Here is a 21,791-nt window from a genome sequence, read left to right on the forward strand (position 1 = left end):
CCTCTCGCTACTTGGAGGAGAGCTTTCCCCTCCAGAAGGGGAAAGAGGTCGAGGGGAGACCAGGATAAAGAAGAGGGCCCAGTTACAGAGCCTCAAGAGTTAATTGTTGTCAGAGCAGCTTGATGTTAAACGAGTCTGCTAAATTCATGGCAGTTGAAGGAAGGAGCTGGGCAGGTGCTTTTGGCTAAGCTCACTGCTGTCCCAGGAGGAGGGACTGCAAGCCAGGCAGCTCAGGGAGGAGGAAACCAGCTCTGACATTTGTAAAGACTGTTGATGGAAGGTTTCTTTCAAAGGCTTTTCAGTCTCTCAATCTGAGAGCTCTTTGCCCAGGGACTGCTGGAAATGTGGCTCTTCTTTCCAAGCAAATGTGGCAGACTTCTCAGAGTTGATGAGGTGCTGTTGAGCCACAAATACTGAATTGCCAATTGAATGATGTTGGGTTTGTTTTTGTTGTGTTTCTCCTGTCTTTATGGACAGTGCTTCAGTGAGGTTGTTGGGAATGGGAGAACTGTATTTTAGTCCTGGCTCTGCCAGTTTCTTAGTGTGTGATCCTCAGGGTGTCACTTGCAGTGATGCAGCTTTTGCTCACTATAAAAAAGTGGGCATCCTTATTCTTACTGAAAAGGACCAGTTTCATCAATGGGTGAGGCAGATTAATAAAAGCAAAGACTGGAGTGAGGTTTTGCTAATAAGTATCTGCCAGGAAAGGTCCATTGGACCAACTATTTTGCTTCCCTGGTTGGACTCTTTTTTAATGACTTTGCAGCTACACGTGATATTTGCCACATTTTCAGTTTGGCTGATCTATTCTCCACTGATATCCCAGCTATCCTTCACTTCTCTCCTATTCTTTATCCCTGCAGTCTGCACGTGTCTCTATCTGACCTCAGATACTTCAAGCTAATCCAGAGTAATCTTTCCTGTGTCTGTATGAATGACTGCGTTGGTCAGCATCAGGATTTAAACTAAAGTACTTTTGGCCCATGCTGTTGCTGGCCTGACCACTCTGGGCCTTACTGAAAACCAAACAATTTGTGCTTTATAAATCCAGTGAATGGGCTGTACTCATACCTCATCCTCCACTGTACAACCAGATCCTGGCTCAGGCACTAAACCTAACTTCGTCAGTTTGGTGCAACTTTCTGAGAGCACCCTGTTACATTTTTGCCTCAAACTGCTGCATGGTCAGGGCTGGTTTGAGTTCTCAGGCTCCCAAACTGTTTCTCCATTGGTTTGTAAATGAGGAGGAGGTAACAAGCTGAAAATACCAGAATGTCATGGCTTTATCAGTCCCTAGCAAGACCCATGTCAGTCCCACCTGCCGCTCAGCACATGATTTTGCATTTTCCCTTTCTTTGGAGGTGTCTTTTCTTCACAGTAACTCTATCTGGCCTCTTGTAAAGTTAGGATCACTATCATCCATCGGGAGGAGTGATGCAGAGGTTGCTTTTCCGTTCTCTGATCCTTCTCCCGCTCTTCAAGTTTGTCAAATATAGTTGGCAGTAGTCCAGTAGCTGGATTAGCAGTAATTAATGAGCAAATGGCCTGCAGCCCTTTTTGAGACCTGGCAAAGCACATACCTTTCACTTTTTTCTTACATGGTTTTGAGCTCTTTTATCATGCTGGGAGAGAGTGGAGTAGCAGCAGATGCTGCTCTGGTCAATACTGGGGAGTGAACAGAAGCTGCTGTGCTCCTTTCTTTGCTGATAATTAGTACCAGCGTGGTAGGTAGAGGCTGCTAGCTAGGACAGCAAAACTGTTTTCTCCGTCTCCTTGTAGCTGCAGCCACAGCGAGCAACCAGTGGCAGCTGTAAGCAGCTGGAGTGAGTTGCAGCAGAGCAGGAGCAATACTGATTTCTTAATTTTCCTGCATGCTTCAGGCTCCAGGCGAACAGCCCTTGCAACCTCCTCATTTGTGACCTGGAGCTGAGGTCCCAGGTGAAGTCAAAGCACACATTACTTTATCAAGCCCAGCAGCCACAGTGTGGTGAGGTCACTCAGCAGCTTTGATACCTACAAGTACCACAGACCCATGTCCAGACCAGTTGTCTGTCCACTGGTCTCAGATGCCTTTCTCATATTTGATGGAATTGAATTACACAGAGTTGTCAAAGGATTTATTTACTTATTTTTGGAAAGGAAAGAATGAAACACGCCAGAAGGGATGGAGAATAGGGAAAGAAAGAGAGAAGAAAAACCAAAGATGAGAGAGGTAGCTATGCAGTTAGCATTCCTGAGCCATCTGGGCCTGTTGGCATGGCCCCATCTGGATGGGCTCACGTGTTCATCCACAGCATGATGTAATCTTCATCGTCCAGAATTTGATTTTTCTCCTTGTGCTGGATGGACTCATATCTAGTGCATGTCTGGAGCGGGCATTTTGATTTCCTGTTGCTATTTGTGGACTTTTCCTGGCCAATCCTCAAGAGCAGCTCAGGCGGTTTGCATTCCTCAAGCAGAAGCAGCAATGCCACCCTGCCAGCGGGAGCAGAGGCCAGCTGCAGCCAGCCTGCCAGCCTGGGAGAGGCAGCCCTGCACGGGGAACCAGCTGTGGTTTGCACCATGCTGCAGCTGGAGAGAGAGTGACACCTCTGCCTGGTGCTTGGACCATGGCAGCTGAGCTCCGGAGCGGGCTCAGCCTTCAACACCAGCACAGAGACGGGCTGGCAGGACCAGTGTTCTGAAATGATCATGGGCTTTGCTGCCCTGGTGAATCTTGCAGCAGAACAGGAGGAAGGAGGGTTTTACCTGACCCATGACCTATTATTCCCTTTGGTAGATGTGAGTAAAAAGCAACTGATGATCTCAGTCCCTCTTCTTTACAAATACCCGCACCAGAGAACACCAGGGCTCTTGGCTGCCCTGTGAAACAGGTGAGCTTCCCAGCACACAGGAAGGGAGGCTGGGAAGGATCTGGTCTGACATTGCCAAGTACCCAGTCTTGATAGTGGAAGGCCTGTCATCCCCTTCCCTCCATCACTCACTGCCATTTGCAGGACACAGTGCAGTCTAGTCAGAAGGATTCACCATCTTCTGTGGGAGACTGCCATGCCTCACCAAGACCAGCCATCTTTTTTTTTCTTGTGTCCTTCCTAGCACAAATAAAGATTTATATGTCTGCCTCCATAAGATCACACTGTTTGAAGGTCTTTAAGTCACAGAAGCAACACAGGAACAAAACGGCCTTCTTCACTACATAAACTCGATGTGTAGAGGGGCAAACAGTTGAGCTATAGGTCCCCTCCTGCTTTTAGAATCAGAGCAATTCCCACCCTCCTGCATGCCTGGGCAAGTCTGAGACGCTCCAAGGATGAAGATGGGATTTCTCTACCGTGTACCACTGCTGCAAGCAAACCCCAAACCCAGCAATATGAGGGCCTGCTTCAGATTATGCCATTCTCCACTCCGACTCAAGATGTGGGTAGCTGTGTGATGATACTTAGTCAACAGTTTGACCTGAGCATCCAGTACTCCCTCCCTAACAATGCCTCATCCTGCCCATATGCCTCCCTTAGCTTTGTTTCCTCTAGGGGCTTGGGAATGGGGAAATTGAGTGCAGTGACCCCCAGAGAGCAAAAATATTTTCAGTGGAGAATCCTACTGCCTGGTTCAAAAGTCGTCCTGTTTGCATGTGAAGGGAGCAGGACTTTGCTTTCATAATAACCCAGGGACAGCCTGTCCACCAGGGATGGACTCCCTGGAACCACAGAGCTGAGCTTTTCCACCCAGCTCAGCTCTGCTGAGTGAGAGAGTAGCTCTGGAAAATGATTGCCTCTTTTTAAACCAATTGGCAAAACTCTTGCATCTCTCCTGGGAACAGGCCAGGGATTCTGAGTCACTGCTTGAGTGGGTTGTGGCCAAGGTAGTCGTACCCAAGATATTAAGTGAGAGAGATCCACCCAAGAGTGCCAGCAGAAAGAGAAATAGTCATGACCATAATTAATAATAATATAATGATGAAAAGATTCAGAAATGCACTGCCCACTCCAAAAATAAAGTTTGAGGACAACTCAAATGTTGCAAAGAAAAGAGAGGAAAGAGTCGAGAAAGACTGCCAAAGCCTGCATGTCAGCTGCAATGCAAGGAGTCCCATCCAGCTGGCCTGGGTTCAAAGAGCTCCTATTGTCCAACAGCATTTCCAAGACACCATTCAAAACTTTCAGAAAATAAACCCAAGATGCAGGGTGAGATTTATCACACAATAAAGGCAAGCCAGATGTATGCACCCTTTCGGAGAGAGACAGGAGGAAGGCAAAGGAGGAGTGAAGTGGGGAGGTGGCAATCAGCAGAGACATGAGGGAAGAGGTTGGCATGAGAAGGCCTGATGCTATGAGGATCCAGGCAGGAGCAGGGGACTGGATCTGTGCTGGGACACATATTGAGCACTTTTGAAAGGTTTCCTGTATATTGAGAGCGCTGTACTTGGGAAAATTCACTTAGCATCAAGGTTAAAGGACAAGAAGGGAAGATCTTTTTTTCTTTTGTTGCACATAAAACCATGATGAATATAGAAAGGTTGCTTCTTGTCCTGAATTATATATCTGCAAAATAAGACCCAGTCTGAAAGAATGTCCAAACCACTGTAGATTTTGTCTTGATTTTCTAAGGCTCACACAGTCTTCATTATTGCTTTACAGCACTGGCTTGGTAGCTGGGTGGCAGGGCTGTAACTTCTTTTGCCAGGGGAATCACTCACTTCCACCTGTAATTTGATTATGTTAAAATCTATTTAACATAATCAAATAATAATAAAAGCAATTAATTACACAGAAAGATAATTTAATCTTTGGATATGCTGCTAATATGGAGTTACATGACTACAATCTGCCATCACAACTCCTCAAGTTCTCCCTGCCTGCAGAACAGCCTGGCAAGGTGGCCGTGCTATACCACAATCCACAGATGAAAAAGTGGCTTGGATTTATTTGTTTTCAGGAAAATCTATGGCAGTAAGGATTTGTTAATCTAAGAGCAAAAAGCCTGAGAAAACATTTTGGAGGCTTAAGCTAGAGAGTCCCTCTTTGCAGTGACTCATTTGTTTGGTAACTGTATTTCTCTTCTACAACAGTTTTTTTGTTTTGTTTTGTTTTGCTTTTTTTGCGGGGGGTGGTTTGTTAGGTTTTTTGTGGGTTTTTTGTGGTTTTTTTTTTCTAAGATCTCGATATATCTGGAGCCTTTAAACTGAGCTCAGTTCAGATGATAAATTTGAAGCAGGAGGCACTCAGCTCTGTAAGGAACCATATTTGATTACCAAAGTTGTTCCTCTAAGCCCTAAAACCCATGACGCTATCCATCATCTGCCTTTTCCAGGGATGTCCAAAAAATGGATTCCCAAATCCACTAGCTTCTGCAGAGACCACTCCAATGCTGGGGTGCAGATGTCTGCTTGATCTCAGATCCAGGAACTTTCACAGCGGGAGTTCAGGGCATAATAGGTTTCTTGGCTTCAAAGGAACATGGGATCTTTTCTTCTGAGAAGCTTCTGATATTACTTGAGTACATGATACCGTGCATCTCCACATTTCAACTTCTTTTCACCAGCTACAGGGTCCTTGGCTGCTGGGCCTTGTTGTGGAGAAGTCCAGCGTGAAGAAGGGACAGCTGGAGAGCCAGGTGTTGAGAAAGGGTTTTCATAGGCCTCCTTTTCTCCTTCAGCTGTGATTTTCATCCCATGGTTGAAGTGACTGCCTGATCTCTGACCAGTCAGACATCCATCCTTATCTTTGGAAATGCTGGGCTTTTACCCCTGGTTCACCAACATCATATCTTCATTCTACCCCAGAATGGTGTTATACCCCAGTAGTGACAAATGGTCTGAGAAGTGTTACTGCCTTTTGTGGCCTAGGAAGGATTTCCCCATTCTCCAGAGATTCTGGTTTTTGCAGCTCCACTGCTGAGGTGAAAATGGTACCCTCAGCATTGGAGCTGAAGTTTAATTTCCTATCTGCTGCTTAGGGCACAAATTTTCCACAGAGATATTGGCAGAAGGTCAGAAATCTGCATTCCAAGTTGAATTGCTTTGAAAACTGTCCTGGTGCAGGACTCTATTCAGTCCGCTGCTTGCAAAACCCAACTCTTACCCAGCCTGGCTACTGAAGAGAGTCCCAGCTCTTGCTCTCTCAAGATTTTACGTGAAAATCCCTCACATCCTGGAGTCACAAACCAGCTGGCCCAGACTTAGTTGCTCTGTTAAATGCCCTTTACAAAGGCCCAAGGAATGAAAGCCACCAGTAATGTTTGGTATTAGCTGCATGCCTCAGCTTTTGGACTTGAACAGAGTACAGCTCTTCCTCTTTTAAGGTCTGCTTTTCTTTATGAATCTCCAGGGACCTGCCAGGGGACAAAATGTGAATTATCTCTGATTTTGCTCTCTGAGCGCTAAAAAAACCCAGTTTTTTAATGAGACAGATGAAGATGATTGTAAAGATAATTCAGTCCTTTCCTCCTTCTCTGGTTATCTCCCAGAGCAGATTTCCTCTATCTCCCACTATGTCTTTCTTGTTGCTTTCTTGCAAGATGCAGAAAAAAATGCCCATAATGGCATGGGGCTGACAAGCTGTGTAAGAGCAGAGATCTGCCAACTCTGGCAGCTTCAACTCCTTACTGGCCAGAGCCAGAAGCTTCCAAAAAAGATAGAGGAAGTGGTGGAGTGGCATTTATGCCAATTTGTTTTGGTTATTGAATAAACATTCCCGTTGCACTGACTGGTGAACGGCTTGAGCAGTTGCACCTCTCTAATTTATTTTTAATTGTGTTGAATGTTCATGCTTCAATTAATGTCTTTTGGTGATTGTATGACATGGTTTCACATTAGCACGGCAGTATAGTTCACAGAATCACACAGAATAAACCAGTATTTTCTTTCATTTGCCCTGCCTGCTATCACACCGTGCAACCCTCACCATTAAGCAGAATTTTTCTCTAAACTGCCCAGGCAGACATGCCATGCGCAATTAAATCCATGTAGGCTTTTCCAGGGTAGGTTCACCTCTAGATTTGCAGGCTAGGGATGCATCCCTCGGGTGTGCAGACATGGCTATGGACACCCAGTTGTGTTCTGCCTGCTGTGCCTGTGTGAGGATTGAGGAAGGGTGGATGGGTTCTGCCAGGGCACACTTGGGTGGAGGCAGATCAGGTTAACATAGCAGATAGGGCCTTCCCAAAAATGATGGGTTATATTTTCTCACATAAGGACAGAGTTCACATGAGCTGTCACCTCCAGATGCTACAGCAGCTGAAAGCCCCATCATGGTGTGGAGTTAGGGTGTCACTGGAAGCCTGCTGCAAACACAGCTGGGACTGCCATGTTCACACTAACAGGCAAAGCACCAGTTCAGCCAAGACAGCTGAGATCTGGGGACAGACATGACAATACAGCTTCTTTCTCTAAGGGCTACTGCTCGTGTGAAGTCTCTGCCTGAAGACTGACCTTGGCTTGGGAAGGAATGAAGAGGAAGAGACCCCTGCCAGTTTGCCCAGGGATACCTGCATTCCTATGGAGAACAGCTCCTACGCATCTGTTTGAACACAGCCCAGCTGCCACCACAATGGCTTAGAAATAAGGGCAGCTTTGTTTTGTAGCAAGCAGGTGTCTTCAGTTCTCCAAGCTCAAAAAAAACCTAGCAGGGCTAGCTTTTTATTTACCTTTCACAAACTCCTAGAAATTTGCCCCAAATCTTCTGCCAAATGAGGGTTAAGAGCAGCCGATCCAAATGTTTCATCCTGAGAGAGCTGTGTCCAGTTCTGCGTATGGTTTAAGTCCTGCTCTAATTTTTTTTTATCAGAGTCAGCTGCAAGGCATTTGTAAGCCAAAGGGAATTTGGGACATTCACTGCATATGTAGCATACACACAGCAAAAGCATGCTGAAAAGCAGAGGCATTCATTTCTATCCTCCAGGGTGCCACTGCTGGGAGGAGAGGTGCTCCTATCTCTGCAGATTCAGCTAGTCTCATGCCATAGGTGAACCATGTACTGTAGCTGCTTTCCACCCCAGGCCAGTGGAGCCTATTTTGCCCAAGGGGAGGCTGCCGTTTCCGTCCTGCTCCTAGCACATGCATATCGGCTCTGAACCTGGCACCCACAGATGGTGGGACAGCACGCCAATGGCCACGCCACTGCAATGCCACTCGTCTTGTGAATCACAGCCTGGGTTCTGTGCTGTTCCACACTCGTTCCCCTTGCAGGGCACTTCCAGTCTCTCCCACATCAGCACTGCCCGTGGTGCTGTGTGCCGGCTGCTAATCCCATTTATGCTGAACACACTAGTGCCAGGTGTGGAACACCAGAGTCCATGACTTTAGCAGAACTCAAAGTCCTCCGTTGGGGCCGGTGGGAAACCCAGTCACAGGCTAGCAGATTTCAACTTTCCGCATACCTTTTACTCGCTTCCTTTTATTCTTGCAGAAGCAGAATCATTTAAGTTAGACTTAACTTGCCCTCTCCCCCTGCGCCTGTTGCCTCCCAAGATTCTCCCCAATGAACTGCAGGCTTGTGAACTCTGAGCTGGATATTACACGGCTGCAATCTCGGCCACGGAACTTCCATGCGATCTGTGTTGTGCACATGCTTTTTAATATCACCAACTCTGTCAGCTGATGGCTTTGCCCCCCTGCCGGGGGGTTGTAGGGCAGGATGGGGTGAAACCATGAAGCCTTCCTGCCTGCGGGGGAGATTTCGGCACGCCGCGAGAGCCGTGTGTGCCAGAGGGGCTGCGGCGATGTCGCCGGGGCTCTCCCCGCGCCGGCATCCCGGCATGAGCGGGACCGGCCCGCGCCGCTCCGTCCTAACCCTGCACTCCTCCCGCGCGCCGCGCCGCTGGCAGTCGCCTCCCATTGGCCACCTCCCGGCGGCGCCGGCCAATGGGCGGCCGCGGCTGCGGGCCGCTGGAAGCGCGCCGCGGCGACCGTTAAACCGCCGCCGCCGTGCGCGCGGCCGAGGCAGGTCGCGCGCGGCCGCCCTGAGGGGCTGCGGCTTCTCGGCCGCGGCTGTCCCGGAGCTGCTGCGCCCTGCCCGGGCGCCGCGCCCGCCACCGCCCTCCCCCGGCTGTGCCTTGAGCCGCCGACGGTCCCTCCTAGGTCCTGTGGCGCCTAGCGCTGGAAATTGTAAATCCAGGCCCTTGGCACGGATGCGCGCTGGAAGGAGGTTTCCACAGCGAATTGTGCCTGAGCCTTGCAGGGACAAGGGTAGGCTCAGGGGAGAGCTTATCACTCTCTACAAGTACCTGAAAGGAGGCTGTAGCCTGGTGGGGGTCGACCTCTTCTCCCAGGCAACTAGAGACAGGATGAGACGATGTAGTCTTAAACTGCAAGTTTAGGTTGAACATTAGCAGGAATTTATTCAGAAAAAGGGTGATGAGACATTGGAATGGACTGCCCAGAGAGGTAGTGCAGTCACCATCCCTGGAGGTGTTTAAGGAAAGAGTGGCTGTGGCATTTGGTGCCGTACTCCATTTGACATATCTTAGATTCGATCTCAGGTCTTTTCGCATCTGCTGCTCAGGATGCTGTCCTGCTGCTGGAGGGGAGTGACAGTGATGTTCACAGGTGGCTTGGCATTTGGTGCTTTGGCCATGCCACAAAGAGAAGCAGCAACGGCAAGGGGGTAGCAGGTCAGTGACAAGCTGTTCAGGCACACCAGGAGCCTGGGCAGACCAGGCATGGAGCAGCAGGGACCTGTAATATGTGAGGTACAAGAGTAGTATGGGTTCAGGATGTAGGGGTAGCAGCCAAGGGGCGGTTGGCTGATCATTTGTGCCCCTTGGGGTGCCACATGCACTGACTGGCTGTGTGGAGGAGTGTACACAGTATCTGTCCATCCTGCCTGAATCTTATTAACACTGTTGAGAACTTCACTTTCATAAGGTCTAAAATTCTCTGCATTTTAAAGAGAGCAGAAGGACTGTCTGGAGTGTATGGGCTCTTCTTTCCTGGAATGTAAAGAAAACCTCGGCTGTGCAGCTGGAGTGCAGGGGGCTTCATTCCTTAGTGAAAGCAGAGAAGGGAAATGCAGATGTCACAGCTGGGACAGGAGATTTATCTTGGCAAGCAAAGAGGAAAAAATTTTCAAAAAGAAAAGAGAAAACTCAGAAGAATCCCCTCCCCATCTTCACTGCTTGCCAACACGAGCAGAACCTCCAACCTGCAAAGGCCTTTCGTCTCCTGGGCCTGGGCTGCCGCCCAGCTGGATTTAGCCCCTCGCTGCTTTCTCTTTGGAGCGAGACCGTTGTGGTGGGATGAGAGAGGCTGTGAGAACCAGGCTGATCCTGAAGGAAGACTGTATCCAAACTACTCAGCTGGAGGTGGGAAGGGGAAAGTCACAGTCAAAGAATGGAAGCTTGAAAGGAAAAAGGAGGGACAGATGCAGCCAGGACGAGTACACAGAAGTGCATCCAGGAGGAGGAAGTCATCACCTCCTCAGCCATGCATGATACCACTGGGCTATGAGAATACTACCTTAAGGCATGTGCAACCAGGCAGGGGAGAAGGCTTAGTGCCTCAGTCTGCTTGGGGCCTCCAGAGTTCTAACAACAGCTCTGGGTGGGGGTATGTGTAGAGCTTGCATTTGGATATCTAGATGCCTTACATTAGCTCCCAAGATAACTGTTGTACAACAGGAAAGGGTGTTTGAATGAAAAGTGCACGCACGCACATACAGTGTGCTATTTAGACAACCCTAAGCATGAGGTCAGGATGAAAACATGTGGTGGAAATATGTTTGGAAGAGTCAGTGCCTATGTCGATCATCAGGAGTGGGAGGGAGCAGAAGCCAGGAGCTGACAGATTCTCACTCTCTCCCCATGGCTGTGGTGGCCTCAGCCTGAGCAGATTCTACTATGGCACCAGAAGAGGTTAAGGCTCTCTGTAGGGCCTGGATATGCAATGGTTGTTACCTCTCCATACCTGTACACACTGGCTCATCCTCTTTGGGCGCTGCCTCCCTGTCCTCCTAGAGTTTGAGGGGAATGGGCAGCCAGAAATCAGGCTTGGATCAGGAAATCCAGCACATCCTCACCATTGCGTTTCTGTCCCTTGGCTGCCCCCTCCCTGACCGCTCACTGGTAATACAGCCTTGGAAACACATCTCGTGCTATTTCTTGGCTTTGGAGCATAGTTAGAAGGAGAAGGAAGGAGGGTGTGAAAGGGAGGGGAAGATAACAGGGCGAATAATGCAAAATGAGACTGTGCTGTGAGCTTTGTATCCCATCTGGAAACTGTTTTCCCTCAGTACACTGCACACCCACTCTCTCTAGGCCAGGATGGTAAGGGTCAAGTTTCCCAGTTGACTGGTCCCCCTTGCTAAAGCCAGACCCATCTACGTGAAAGCTACTTGAAATATCTTAAAGGAGAATCTCAACAGAGTTGGTGAGTCCTTCATTGTCATAATTAGAAACTCTTGGCCAATCCTCTGAGGAGCAGGAGCTGGCTGATCTCAGGCGGGTTGGAAGGCACATTCAAGGAGTTTTGGTCTTGAAGAAGCTGTGAGAGGATGAAGCTGCTGTGCTTGTGTATCTGTGTCCATCCCACCTTCATTCACATCCAGGTTCCGTGGACTCTTTCTTGGGCCTTCCCTGGCCTGCTGAGACCTTCATTGCCATTGTGTTGACAAAAGTCTCCCCAAAGCCCAGTCTAGTCATGTCATTTCATGGCAGCACATGAAGACCTTTAGCTGTGCTGGCTCCAGCCTAGATGGGAACGGAGGGTTAGTGACCACCCAGCACCTTCCATTCCCAGCACCTTCCATTCCAGCAAGGATGAAGCTACTGTCCATTTGGTCAGGTGATAAACCTGCTTCTCTTCATTGCTTAGAAACTTGGAGCACTGACCCTGCCATGTGCTGCTGTGATGTACACCACCCTGAGTCACCATACTATAGTTCCCTGAAGCCTCTCTCACACATGCAAAGGAAGAGTATGGCTGAAGCTTTCTCTGAGTTTTGCCAGATAAGTGCAGCTCTCAAAATTAGGCTGGGTATGACAAAATTTGCATATTCTGGGTTAACAAGCTCAATCTAAACTAATTAGTAGTGGTTGTAATGGCATCTAGCCAAAATAAACTCTGGGTTGCTCCTCATTGTGTCCATCACAGCTGGATCTTGACAAGAGCACACTCCTTCTTCTTACTGTGTTGTTGCCTGCACAGCTGTCTTATGCAGATTAGAAATCTAAAATTAACAATACCTGTTGGCTTCAGGAGAGGACAGTCAACCCAAGAGCCCCAGTAGTCTTCCTGGGATGTGGTGACAGCTTCCTGCTGGTCCCATAGTTTCCATTGTGGGTATAGCCAGCTACAAAACCATGCTATTATTTTTGTTTTCTTTACCCTTCCTTCTTCTGTTTTCCTCTGCCTCTTGCCACCTTCTTTGAGTAAAACCACAATCTCCAGCTTTGTGTTAGCTCTAGGTGCTCTCCCTCTTTCAGGGTGTTGGATCCTTGTTGCCCCCTTTGATAATAACCATAATTATGGCCAATCTCATGGACTAGCTCCATTCTCTCCACTGTCTGTGTTTGGAGATGTTGGACTGGTATATGTGTGAGTGGTGAGAGCTGAAACAGGCTGCTTTGATGAGAAGGCTTTGCCAGTATTTAATTGCCCTGGAGGGTAAAATCCAGAAGCCCACAGAGGGGTAGATGCCCCAACATTTCTGTGTTTTCAGGCAGGGGTGCAAGTTTCATTCTCCACTCATTACCCATGTTTTTCCTGTACTGTGCAGTATGCCTCTGTCGCTTGGGAGAGAATGGTCTCCTGGAACCTGAACTCCTGCACCTCTGGGAGAACAGTGTTGCCTTCATCCTCATTTCCAAACAGCAAGGTCTTCCAGCAGCAAATCTGCTGTGTGTTGTCTGAAAGAATCAGAAACCTGAAATTACTCCTGCCGATGTCGGTGCCTGTGTTAGGGCTCTGATACTCAGTCCCTTGCACTCACCACTCATCTCTCACCCCTCAGCAGCTGCTGGGGTGATTTCTTTTAGTTTCGGAATAAAGCCAGAGGCATCTCCGCCTCTTCCCTCTAGGTAGGTTTGTCCAACAATGGAGAGATTGTTGACTGACCAAGAGATCATTGTTCTAAATGTGGGTGGGATGCCACTAAAAGATAATCTGTGTAACTACTGTATGAATGCATTTTCTTGACTCTCTTCAATCCCACCTCTGTCTTTGTTAATGCACAGTTGTAAAAGAAATTGGGAGCACGTGGCAGCATCACAGACAGCTTTCCCCACAGCTGTCTGTCAAGCTCTACTTCTCTTCTATGGCTAACAGTGGTTCTAGTTTTGATGGTCACAACACTAAATATGATTTGAGCCCAGCTCTGCTGTGTCGTGGTGCATTAGCAGCCAGCACTCTCAATCCCTTCACTTTTTTGTGGCTCTTGCCCTTACCATAAGGCTATCGTGTTCACATCCTGTGTTTGCTTGTGTTGTTTGGAGAACACAAGACAAAGAACAGCTGTTACATGAGTAGGCACTCTCTGGGGTTAATGCTCAGGACTCAAAACTCTTTATCCTTCTATGCTGTAGGATAGGACAAAACCTGGTTTTCCAGTGCTTTTTAGATAACTATCTAACCCAGTTCCATCTGCTGACTCAGCTCCCTCTGAAGTTACACTCCCCACAGATGGTAGGTGTTTTCTGTTACTTGATTGGAGCACAAAAATGCTCCTAAGCAACTCAGAAATAGCTGGAGATTTTACCAAACTACCCCGCCAACTCTGCTTCTGCTGTGGGAACAAGTGGAGAAAACTTTAGCCCAGACATCACAGGGAGGGCCTCAACACTAGGATTTAGTATGAGTGTGCCTTCTCCACCCTACACATGCACTCTACACAGTGTCTGGTCTCTAGGGAAGCCTTGGATGGTTGTGTGTTGGGCTGTCCCTCCAGGCAGTCAGAGGGCAAGTGGGAAGGAAGTGAATGGAGAGAAATCTCGTGTCAGGCAGAATGCAGGTGGCAGGGAGTCCACCCCCACTTCCAGCATGCTCTGTAAGCATCTGAGGTTTTAAATTGAAAGCTGAAGGATGATGTTGGAGAATGAAAGGCACTGACATGTTGAAGATTGCTGCTGCTTACTATCTCCCTCCCCCACTTGGTGGGAAGTTTGGGTCTGTTCATCTAGAGCCTACTTTGCTCCCCAGCCTCACCCCAAAGTTCTGATAGCCAGTGGAATGTTGACAGAGTGGTAGTGTGCTCTGGTAAAACAAATATACCTTCCGGTAGGAGCAGGAACCTACAGGCTCCAGCATCCAGGGTCCTCTAGCCACCTCCTGCCTCAGTCTTAGCACTTGGGAAAGAAAGGACTGCACACACCCCAAGCTTCTCTAGAAACCAGGCTCTCTCCTGAGCTGAGCTCTCACACTGGAATTCATTGGCATTCATGTCTCCACTCTAGGACCTACGTGGTCTTTCCCACTCTCATTCATACCCTGTTGCTTTTGGTATTTCAGTATACTGCTTTCAATGCCTTTCTGCCCACCAAGATGCTTTTCCAGGCAGGGGGTGGGGGGACAGACCTAGTCTGACTCTGCTGAGCTCTCTCCAGTTCATTTAAGTTACACAGTTCTGTCTGTGTAATATAGTCACTTGAATCTATCTGTCTTTTCTTTCCTCTCCCTGAGCCAGAAGCCTCAATCTGCCAACAAATGGGATAATTTTTCAGCTGGTGTTTGGCAGCCATCATTTTTCTCCCTGCCCAACCAATGCTTTGTTGTAGCAAATGGAAAAGTTAGTGATTTGACTTCTGAATAGGAGGATATGCCTCAAAGGAAGCAGGTTCCCTCTAGCATCAGGAGCTCAGCTCTGCAGCAGCACTGGCCAGATTTACTGACTGTTACTGGAATGATTAGTGGAATGATTGTTTGTTGTTAACAGCCCATCTGTAGTGTTTAAACTTCATCGAGGAGCTGAATTTCACAGGCTTTATCTGGCTGAAGTACAGCCTCATATGGTCCACAGAGGGGCTGTTAAATCCCAGAGGAAATTAAATACAACAGGGGGCCTTCCTGTTATGTTGATCCAACTGATCTTTTTTCTCTGATAGAAATCAGCAGCTGGGTTGATGTTCTCTGGGGCATCAATGTGCCTATTGCTGCTGGCAGAGAACGTGAAAAAGTGTCTGTCACTAAGGACAGGTGCTGAAAACCATGACTTTCTGCCACACTTACATTTTATCATCACTGGAATCTCTTTCCTTGTTCTCTATTCGTTTTGTTGTCACAGTGAGATGATGTTTGGAAGACACAGATACATACTCACAAAGGAAGGGGGAGATAAGATAATGTGAAAAAGTTTCATGCATGTTTGTGGCATAGATAAACATGCAGTGATGTACAGCACCACATCCCTTTCTATCTTATATCAAGGTGTTTTTGTCAGACTGATGCAGGCGAGGAATAAGAACTGGTTTTTGCTAAGAAGAAAGGGCTGATGCAGAGGTTTGACTCTCAGTGCAGAGGAAGGCTCTCTCAGATCCCTCTTCGAGTTGACACTAATACTCTTTCTCCCTTTGTCTTTCCTCAGCATTTCTCAGAGAACCTGGATCACTTCTCTGACAACATGGAGGATTTCTCCAATGACCTCTTCAGCAGTTTCTTCGATGACCCAGTACTGGCTGAGAAGAACCCTCTGCTGGACATGGACCTGGATCCACCCACTCCAGGCATCCAGGCAGAGCACAGCTATTCCCTCAGTGGAGACTCTGCTCCCCAGAGCCCCCTTGTGCCTGTCAAGACTGAAGATAACGCTAACGGTGAGCACGACGTGCACACTGCACAGCTTTGGGCACATCTGTTAGCAGTGGCTCTGGCTGGCTTTCATATAATGGGACAAACTGGCTGTTCCTTGGATTTGCACATGGCTAATCTGGGGAAGAATTTGATTTGCTGTTGTGTAATACAGCCCACATTTTTCCCTTCCATTTGTGCTCTGATAGTTGCATTACTCCTTTGCCGATCTTACTGTTATTTACGAAGATGATAATTGGCTGTGGCTTAGTGTGCTGCCAGCTTCTGGCAAGCAATCAGCAATGTCTTTTTAGGACCCTGCAAACTTGGGCGTGGATGCCCTAGATCCAGCGGAGTTTTGGCATCAGGCAGCAGGGTTTTGGCTTGCACATAGGAAGCATGAGTCTCTGGCTGCAACCAGTGCTGGTACATATGGAAAGCTAAGTGACTTCTTTACCAGCAGATCTTTTAACAGGAGACAGAGAGAAATAGTAATTTCAAAACTTATTTTTAAAACAATTCATTTCAGGATAATTTATGATGGCTGGGTATTTTTAGAGCTGTCCTTGCAGAGAGTCCTGTAATTTGTGGGATTGTGTGGGTGTCCCAACAGCTGATGGACACCAGGCTGCCTGAAAAAGCAGTGGCACAGGTTCAGTATGCACAGAAAACAGCTATTCCTTTGAGCAACAGTGAGACCTGGGACAGAGGCTTCCCTGTCATGACTAGGAATGATCCCAGCTTTCTGGTACAAACACCAAGGCAGAAGGAGAGAAGGCTGACCTCTGCTACCTCTTTGGTCCTTGAAGAGGCACAACCGTCTGCCCCATTCCTTAGGGGCATCTCAGAGAGATGCTGGGAGAGAGGTTTATGGCAGGCCAAACAACTCTGCCTTAGTACCAAAAAAGCTTTAAATTTGCATTTCTTTTTCCTTAGTTTTAACCCCAGTACAGTCTTGGAGGGGGCAACTAACAACTAACAGAAAAAAAAAAGAAAGAAAAAACAAACAAAAAACACCTAAAAACCCACAAAAGAAACAAAAAACAACAACAACAAAAAAGCAAAAAAACCCCCAAACAAACAAAACAAACCAGTGCAAACAAATAAACACAACTTTGTTTTGCCCTTAAAATTAATAGGAGGAGATAAGACTTGAGAATGAGAGAAGCTAAAAGATGCATTTGTAGAAAGCAGTGAAATGAAGACTGCCTGCATGAAGCTATCTCAAGGACTCCTCTCTGAGACACTTAGCACCACTTCTTCTCTCCACTGTGTCTGCACATGCCCTTCTGTCAGCTGTCATGTCTCAAAGGCAAGACCACGACTTTCTTGAATGGAGTGTGACACTGATCCTTGGTCAGAGGCCAGCACAGGGTATAGAGTGCATAACCCAGGAGAGTTTGAGATGGGCCTGGCACTTGCTCTCTGAGAGTGCAGATCAGTTTTATAAAGGAACAAGGCCTAGCATTACAATTGCAGGTATAGGAGTATCCATGCACCCAGTCCTGCGGCTAGATAATTCAGCTCATCTTTCCAGGGCTTTTTGGCTCACAATTGCATGTGAGTCATATTCTAGTGAAACCCTGAGTCAGGTCCAGTATTTGCAACACTGTGCAGTCCTTTTGGCACAGCTCCATCCAGTCTCAGTCCTTTTAGACATTCAGTTCCAATTAATTACCCAGAAATGGTTTTTCTTTAACATTAAGCAAGCTCTGCTCAGTCTGCAGAGCTCCTCAGGAATGCCCCTGCTCTGTCTAGGCTTGGAGCTGGCTGAGGCTTGCTTTTTATCAGCTTTCTCCCAGCTTTTCTGCAGATCTCCAAAACTCTTCCAAATCCTGCCCCTTCCCACATGGTTCCCACTAACAGAGGTCAGCTAGGGCAAGCCACTGGGTGCATTGTGACCCTGCTTATCAGTGGAGTCTGCTTTCCAGATGGCTTGTGCATATGGACTGGCTGCTTCATTTCTCAGTACCCAGCCCTGAGTTTTGCAGGGTGTGATTTGATGCCAGGAGCAGGGGGAGCCAGGGTTGTGCAGAACAGCAGGCACTGGACCAGCCTCGTGTTAGTGCCTGCCTTCCTCTACAGTTTCTGCTTCTCACTGCTCTCTGCCTCACCGCCTCAGCCCTGGGCAGCTACAGGTATCTCTCAGCTGTATTTCTTCCTGCTCGGTACAGAATATATAGAGCAGAGGATGAGCGTCTTGGCATGCCTCACCCACCAACATACTGTGAAATCTGCTGTGTTACCTCTGAAACATCCTCTCAGGCAGTAGAAACTAGACGTGTCCACACAACATGCCTACTCCTCAGTCCCTCATTGACCCTCTGATGGCTTATTTGTCTCTGATTCTGTAACCCAATCACTCCCCAGATGAATGTCCGAGGGTGGGAAAGAGAGCAGAGTCAGAATGCAGACAGGAAATGGGAGGACGGCACATACTTATTTGGGTGTCTGCTCCTTGGCCTGTCTGGACTGACAGCACTGGGGGCTGCTCTCTCTGAGTCAAGTCTGATGGGGAGAGCCCTTGGTGGTCTGCTCTCCCTTGTCTGGTAGCTTGCTTCAGCAGCAGCCCTCACAGACAGAGGATACCCCACACATCTGAGAAAAAGAGAAATGCAGGTCTTTGGAACAGAAAGGATGAGGAGTTAAAGGCTTCAAATGACAGAAAGGAACTTCAGAGCAGTCAGTAGGCAAAACGTTCCCACGGGGGGCATAGCAAAACCATAGAAGAGTTTAAATGGGGGAAGCTGTGAACTCTTCAGCACTTTTCAAAGGGTTCAAGTGAATCATCTATTAGGGCCTGAGACAGATTTAGTTGAACTTGCCTAGAGCAGTGGGATAGATTGAAAGATCTCTAAAGGTCTCTCATTTCTGTGAAAGGCAGAAGTTAGTCCAAATTTTCTGGACACAAACACTTGTGGCTGTGTGACACCTTGCCTCCTTCCCCCTCCATCAGAAGGAGTTTGTCTGCATACCAGGGTAACTAGGACTTCATTATCAGCAATGGGTTTGGTGTCCTTAGCAGGACAGAGAAAACACAGTCTACTGTGTGTCTGCTCAGTAGGCTCTGTGTTGTCTCAGCTGTAAAGTGCATCCCTGTGTGAGATGCTGCCTGATGACATTAGCCCTGCTGCATTGTGGGAAGCTCTAGAAAGCAATCCGGCAGCACTGAGAGCAGCACACGCAGCTGAGACACGCACAGCAGCCACAGGAGCTGCGTCTGTGCTTGAAGATGACCAGTCGCAGAGGCAGATGGAAGGAATGAACATCTGCAAGAGAGACCTGTCTAGGCAGAAATAAGAGGTGCCAGACCAAGCACAGGAAAACAACATATTCTATCGGCAAGGCCAACACTGTGTTATCATATATAATTCTTGTCTGGGCTTTAGCACCACTCTGTCCAAGCAAAGGCCAGAGGCAGGATGCTGCCCTGGCCTCTCCTGAAGACAACAGAGGCTGAGCAGGGCAAAGACAATGTTAATGTACCTTTGAGTTAGATCAGATGACGCTTCCTACGTGAACAGCTGCTTGTTTGTACTCTTGTTCATGCAGGCTTTTCTGGGGCAGAGAAAGAGCTTTCTCCCTCTCTCCTCTTGCTAGGACATCTTCTGAGCTGAGGCCTGCACTGCAGAACTGCTTTGGGCAGCAGACAGCTAGGCAACATCCCTGGGCCTGACTGAGAGTGCTGCATGCAGAGAGCAGTGCAGAGAGGTTAGAGAGTGAGTCAGACTGTGGCCTTGTGGAGGCAACTGGAGCTCTTTCTGGTGACATGCTTAGCAATAATCCGTCCTATGTCAAGCCAAACGTATTTTTACTTGTCAGATAAAAAGGGAAAGGGAAAGGGAAGGGATGAGGATTAGGAAGGAGGATGCAAGCTACAGGCCAGCTAGGAGTAGCCTTTTGGCAGGCTGAAGTATTTGAAGAGCAAAGACCAAAACTTTAGAGCAGAACCCAGGCAGCTCTCCTGCCTAGCAGTCCTTTTCCCATTGATCTGGGATCTCTACTTCCAGCAGCAAGCGAGGCTCACACCACAGATGTGCATGGGACAGAGCAGGCAGGAGGCAAGGGGAGCATGCCCCCACAGCTCCATTCAGTTCTCTTCAGACACTCTCTTTCCCTCACTGCTGCTTTTTGTCCCTGCCAGCAATGGCAGCAGGGTAGAACTGTGGACAGCAGTCCCCTGAGCAGCCCAGGGTAGAGAAGAGAGTCTCAGAGATGAGACTGAGGGGAGCAGCTGTGGAAGCAGCCTCACAGGCACGTGCTGCTGTGGGCTTCCTTCCACAGAAATGGACCTTCCTTCTCTTCTGTCATGCAGCAAAGCCCTGGCACTTGACACATCATCAGGAGGCCAAAGCAGCACTGTCAGCCTTTCGCTGTCATCATGCTTGCTCTCTCACCAGCTCCCCAGCACAGAGATGTGCTATTCTTGGAAACACACCTGGCTGCTCTGTGATGCTGGCCATGCTGCCTAAGGAGCAACAGCCCAGCATCCTCCTCTCACTGAGGAGCCATGAATATAAATAAGCTCCAGAGGATGAGACCTAGACATTAGTGGGTGAAGAAACCCTGCAGCTGTCCTCCAGGGCTTGGGCTGTATAGCCAGAGCACAGCAAAGACACAATTCCTCAATCTCTGTCCTGTCTGCCCCCCACACACTGGGGAGTACACACTGGGGGCTTATTCCTTTTTGTACTCTGTGTTGTGGGCCTACACATGCTTGTGTGGTGACAGTGCTAAACTTGGAAAGGCAGCCTCCTCAGTCAGAGGAAGCTGTCTGCATGGCTTTTTTTTCCCTTGCCCTGTTCTTGCTGGAGTTTGACTCTCATGTTGTGCATGTTTCAGAGCTGGAGAATGGAGTGTGGTCACTGGGGCCCAAGCTCTGCTCCATCATGGTGAAACAGGAACAGAACCTGCCTCTAGACCTGCCTGAGTCCCAGCTACCTGCCAGCTCCATACCAGTGCTGAATCTTAACCCTCTGCAGAGACTGCCACTCCCTGAGGAGGTGAGTCCTTCTAAGATCTGTCAGGAACCCGGGCTCTCACACAGCAGCACCCCTGGTGATGCAGACCCAGCCATATGACTGCAGGGTCCTGCAAGGTGATTTAGCTATTGAACAGGCAGGAGAAGGTGTTACAAAGCCCAGATACTGCATTGTTTATCATTCTCCTCTTGAAATGGTAGTGCAGGAGGCTTTACAGTCTTGATTAAATATAAACATGTTTCCTTAGCACAAAAGCTGAAAGCTTTAAGCTTGCACCTACTGGAGATCTGTCCCCTCCAACGTGCCAGTATTTCTGTAGCCACTCTTGGCTTTTTCTAATTTTTCAGAGAACAGTGTAAATTCATGTGATACCAGTGACCTCACTATTCCTGCACAGAGACCTCTGCTCTGCCACTGTCTTTTTCATGGCTTTGGACGTGTTACATGGCCTCTCACTCTTTTTAGCTGCTCACTGGAAATGTTGGTCCCACTACAGGTCCTGCTTGCTTTTTCCTATGAAGCAGCAGAATTTTTTATTTCTGTGTAACAAGGGGCCAACTCTTTTGGTCATATCTAAACTCTTAAGAAGTCTGTTTGTCTGAAGGAGGTTCACTTATGCCACTGGTATGTGGGTATAAGTTGAGGGCTTGTTCAGCTAGCCTTGAGTCCAGCTGTGTTGGATGAGAAGCCTAACCAGTCTCACACAGACCTTGCCTATCTTGTAGCAGCTCAATAGATAGCAGTAGAGCATCTCTGGGGTTCACTTCCTTTTTTCACTCATATTGAACATCTTCCCATTTAAACAACCGTCCAAAACAAATGGGTTCTTCTAGCCAAAACTGTGCATAAACTTCCTCTATTATTTACACAGCTTGAACTTGCTGTGCCCTCCAATCTCTTCTGTGTATGCTCAACAGCCATACCATGGTGCTTTCTCAGCTGTGTTTACAGTCTGGAGGAGTTTGCAATATGTCTGTTTAGTGTAAAAACTCCACCCTATGGTGGGCTGGGGGCTGGCAAGCCAGGAGGTTGAGGGGCAGCATAACACTGATGGGAGTAAATTTACTCTTTATTCAGCTTTCAGTGCCCTCTGATTG

General features: G+C 48.1%; 1 protein-coding gene across 4 annotated transcripts in view; it reads left to right on the top strand.

Annotated features, from left to right (window-relative positions):
• CREB3L1 (cAMP responsive element binding protein 3 like 1) overlaps nt 1-21,791 on the top strand; it is a 64,445-nt gene that overhangs the window by 26,303 nt on the left and 16,351 nt on the right. For all 4 annotated transcript variants that reach the window (XM_033063149.1, XM_033063146.1, XM_033063148.1 and 1 more), the window contains 2 exons: nt 15,510-15,738; nt 20,555-20,715. In XM_033063149.1, coding sequence (XP_032919040.1) covers nt 15,510-15,738; nt 20,555-20,715 — 390 coding nt within the window. The remainder of the gene's footprint in view (nt 1-15,509; nt 15,739-20,554; nt 20,716-21,791) is intronic.

The sequence above is a fragment of the Catharus ustulatus genome, chromosome 6, assembly GCF_009819885.2.
Source record: "Catharus ustulatus isolate bCatUst1 chromosome 6, bCatUst1.pri.v2, whole genome shotgun sequence".
Classification (NCBI taxonomy): domain Eukaryota; kingdom Metazoa; phylum Chordata; class Aves; order Passeriformes; family Turdidae; genus Catharus; species Catharus ustulatus.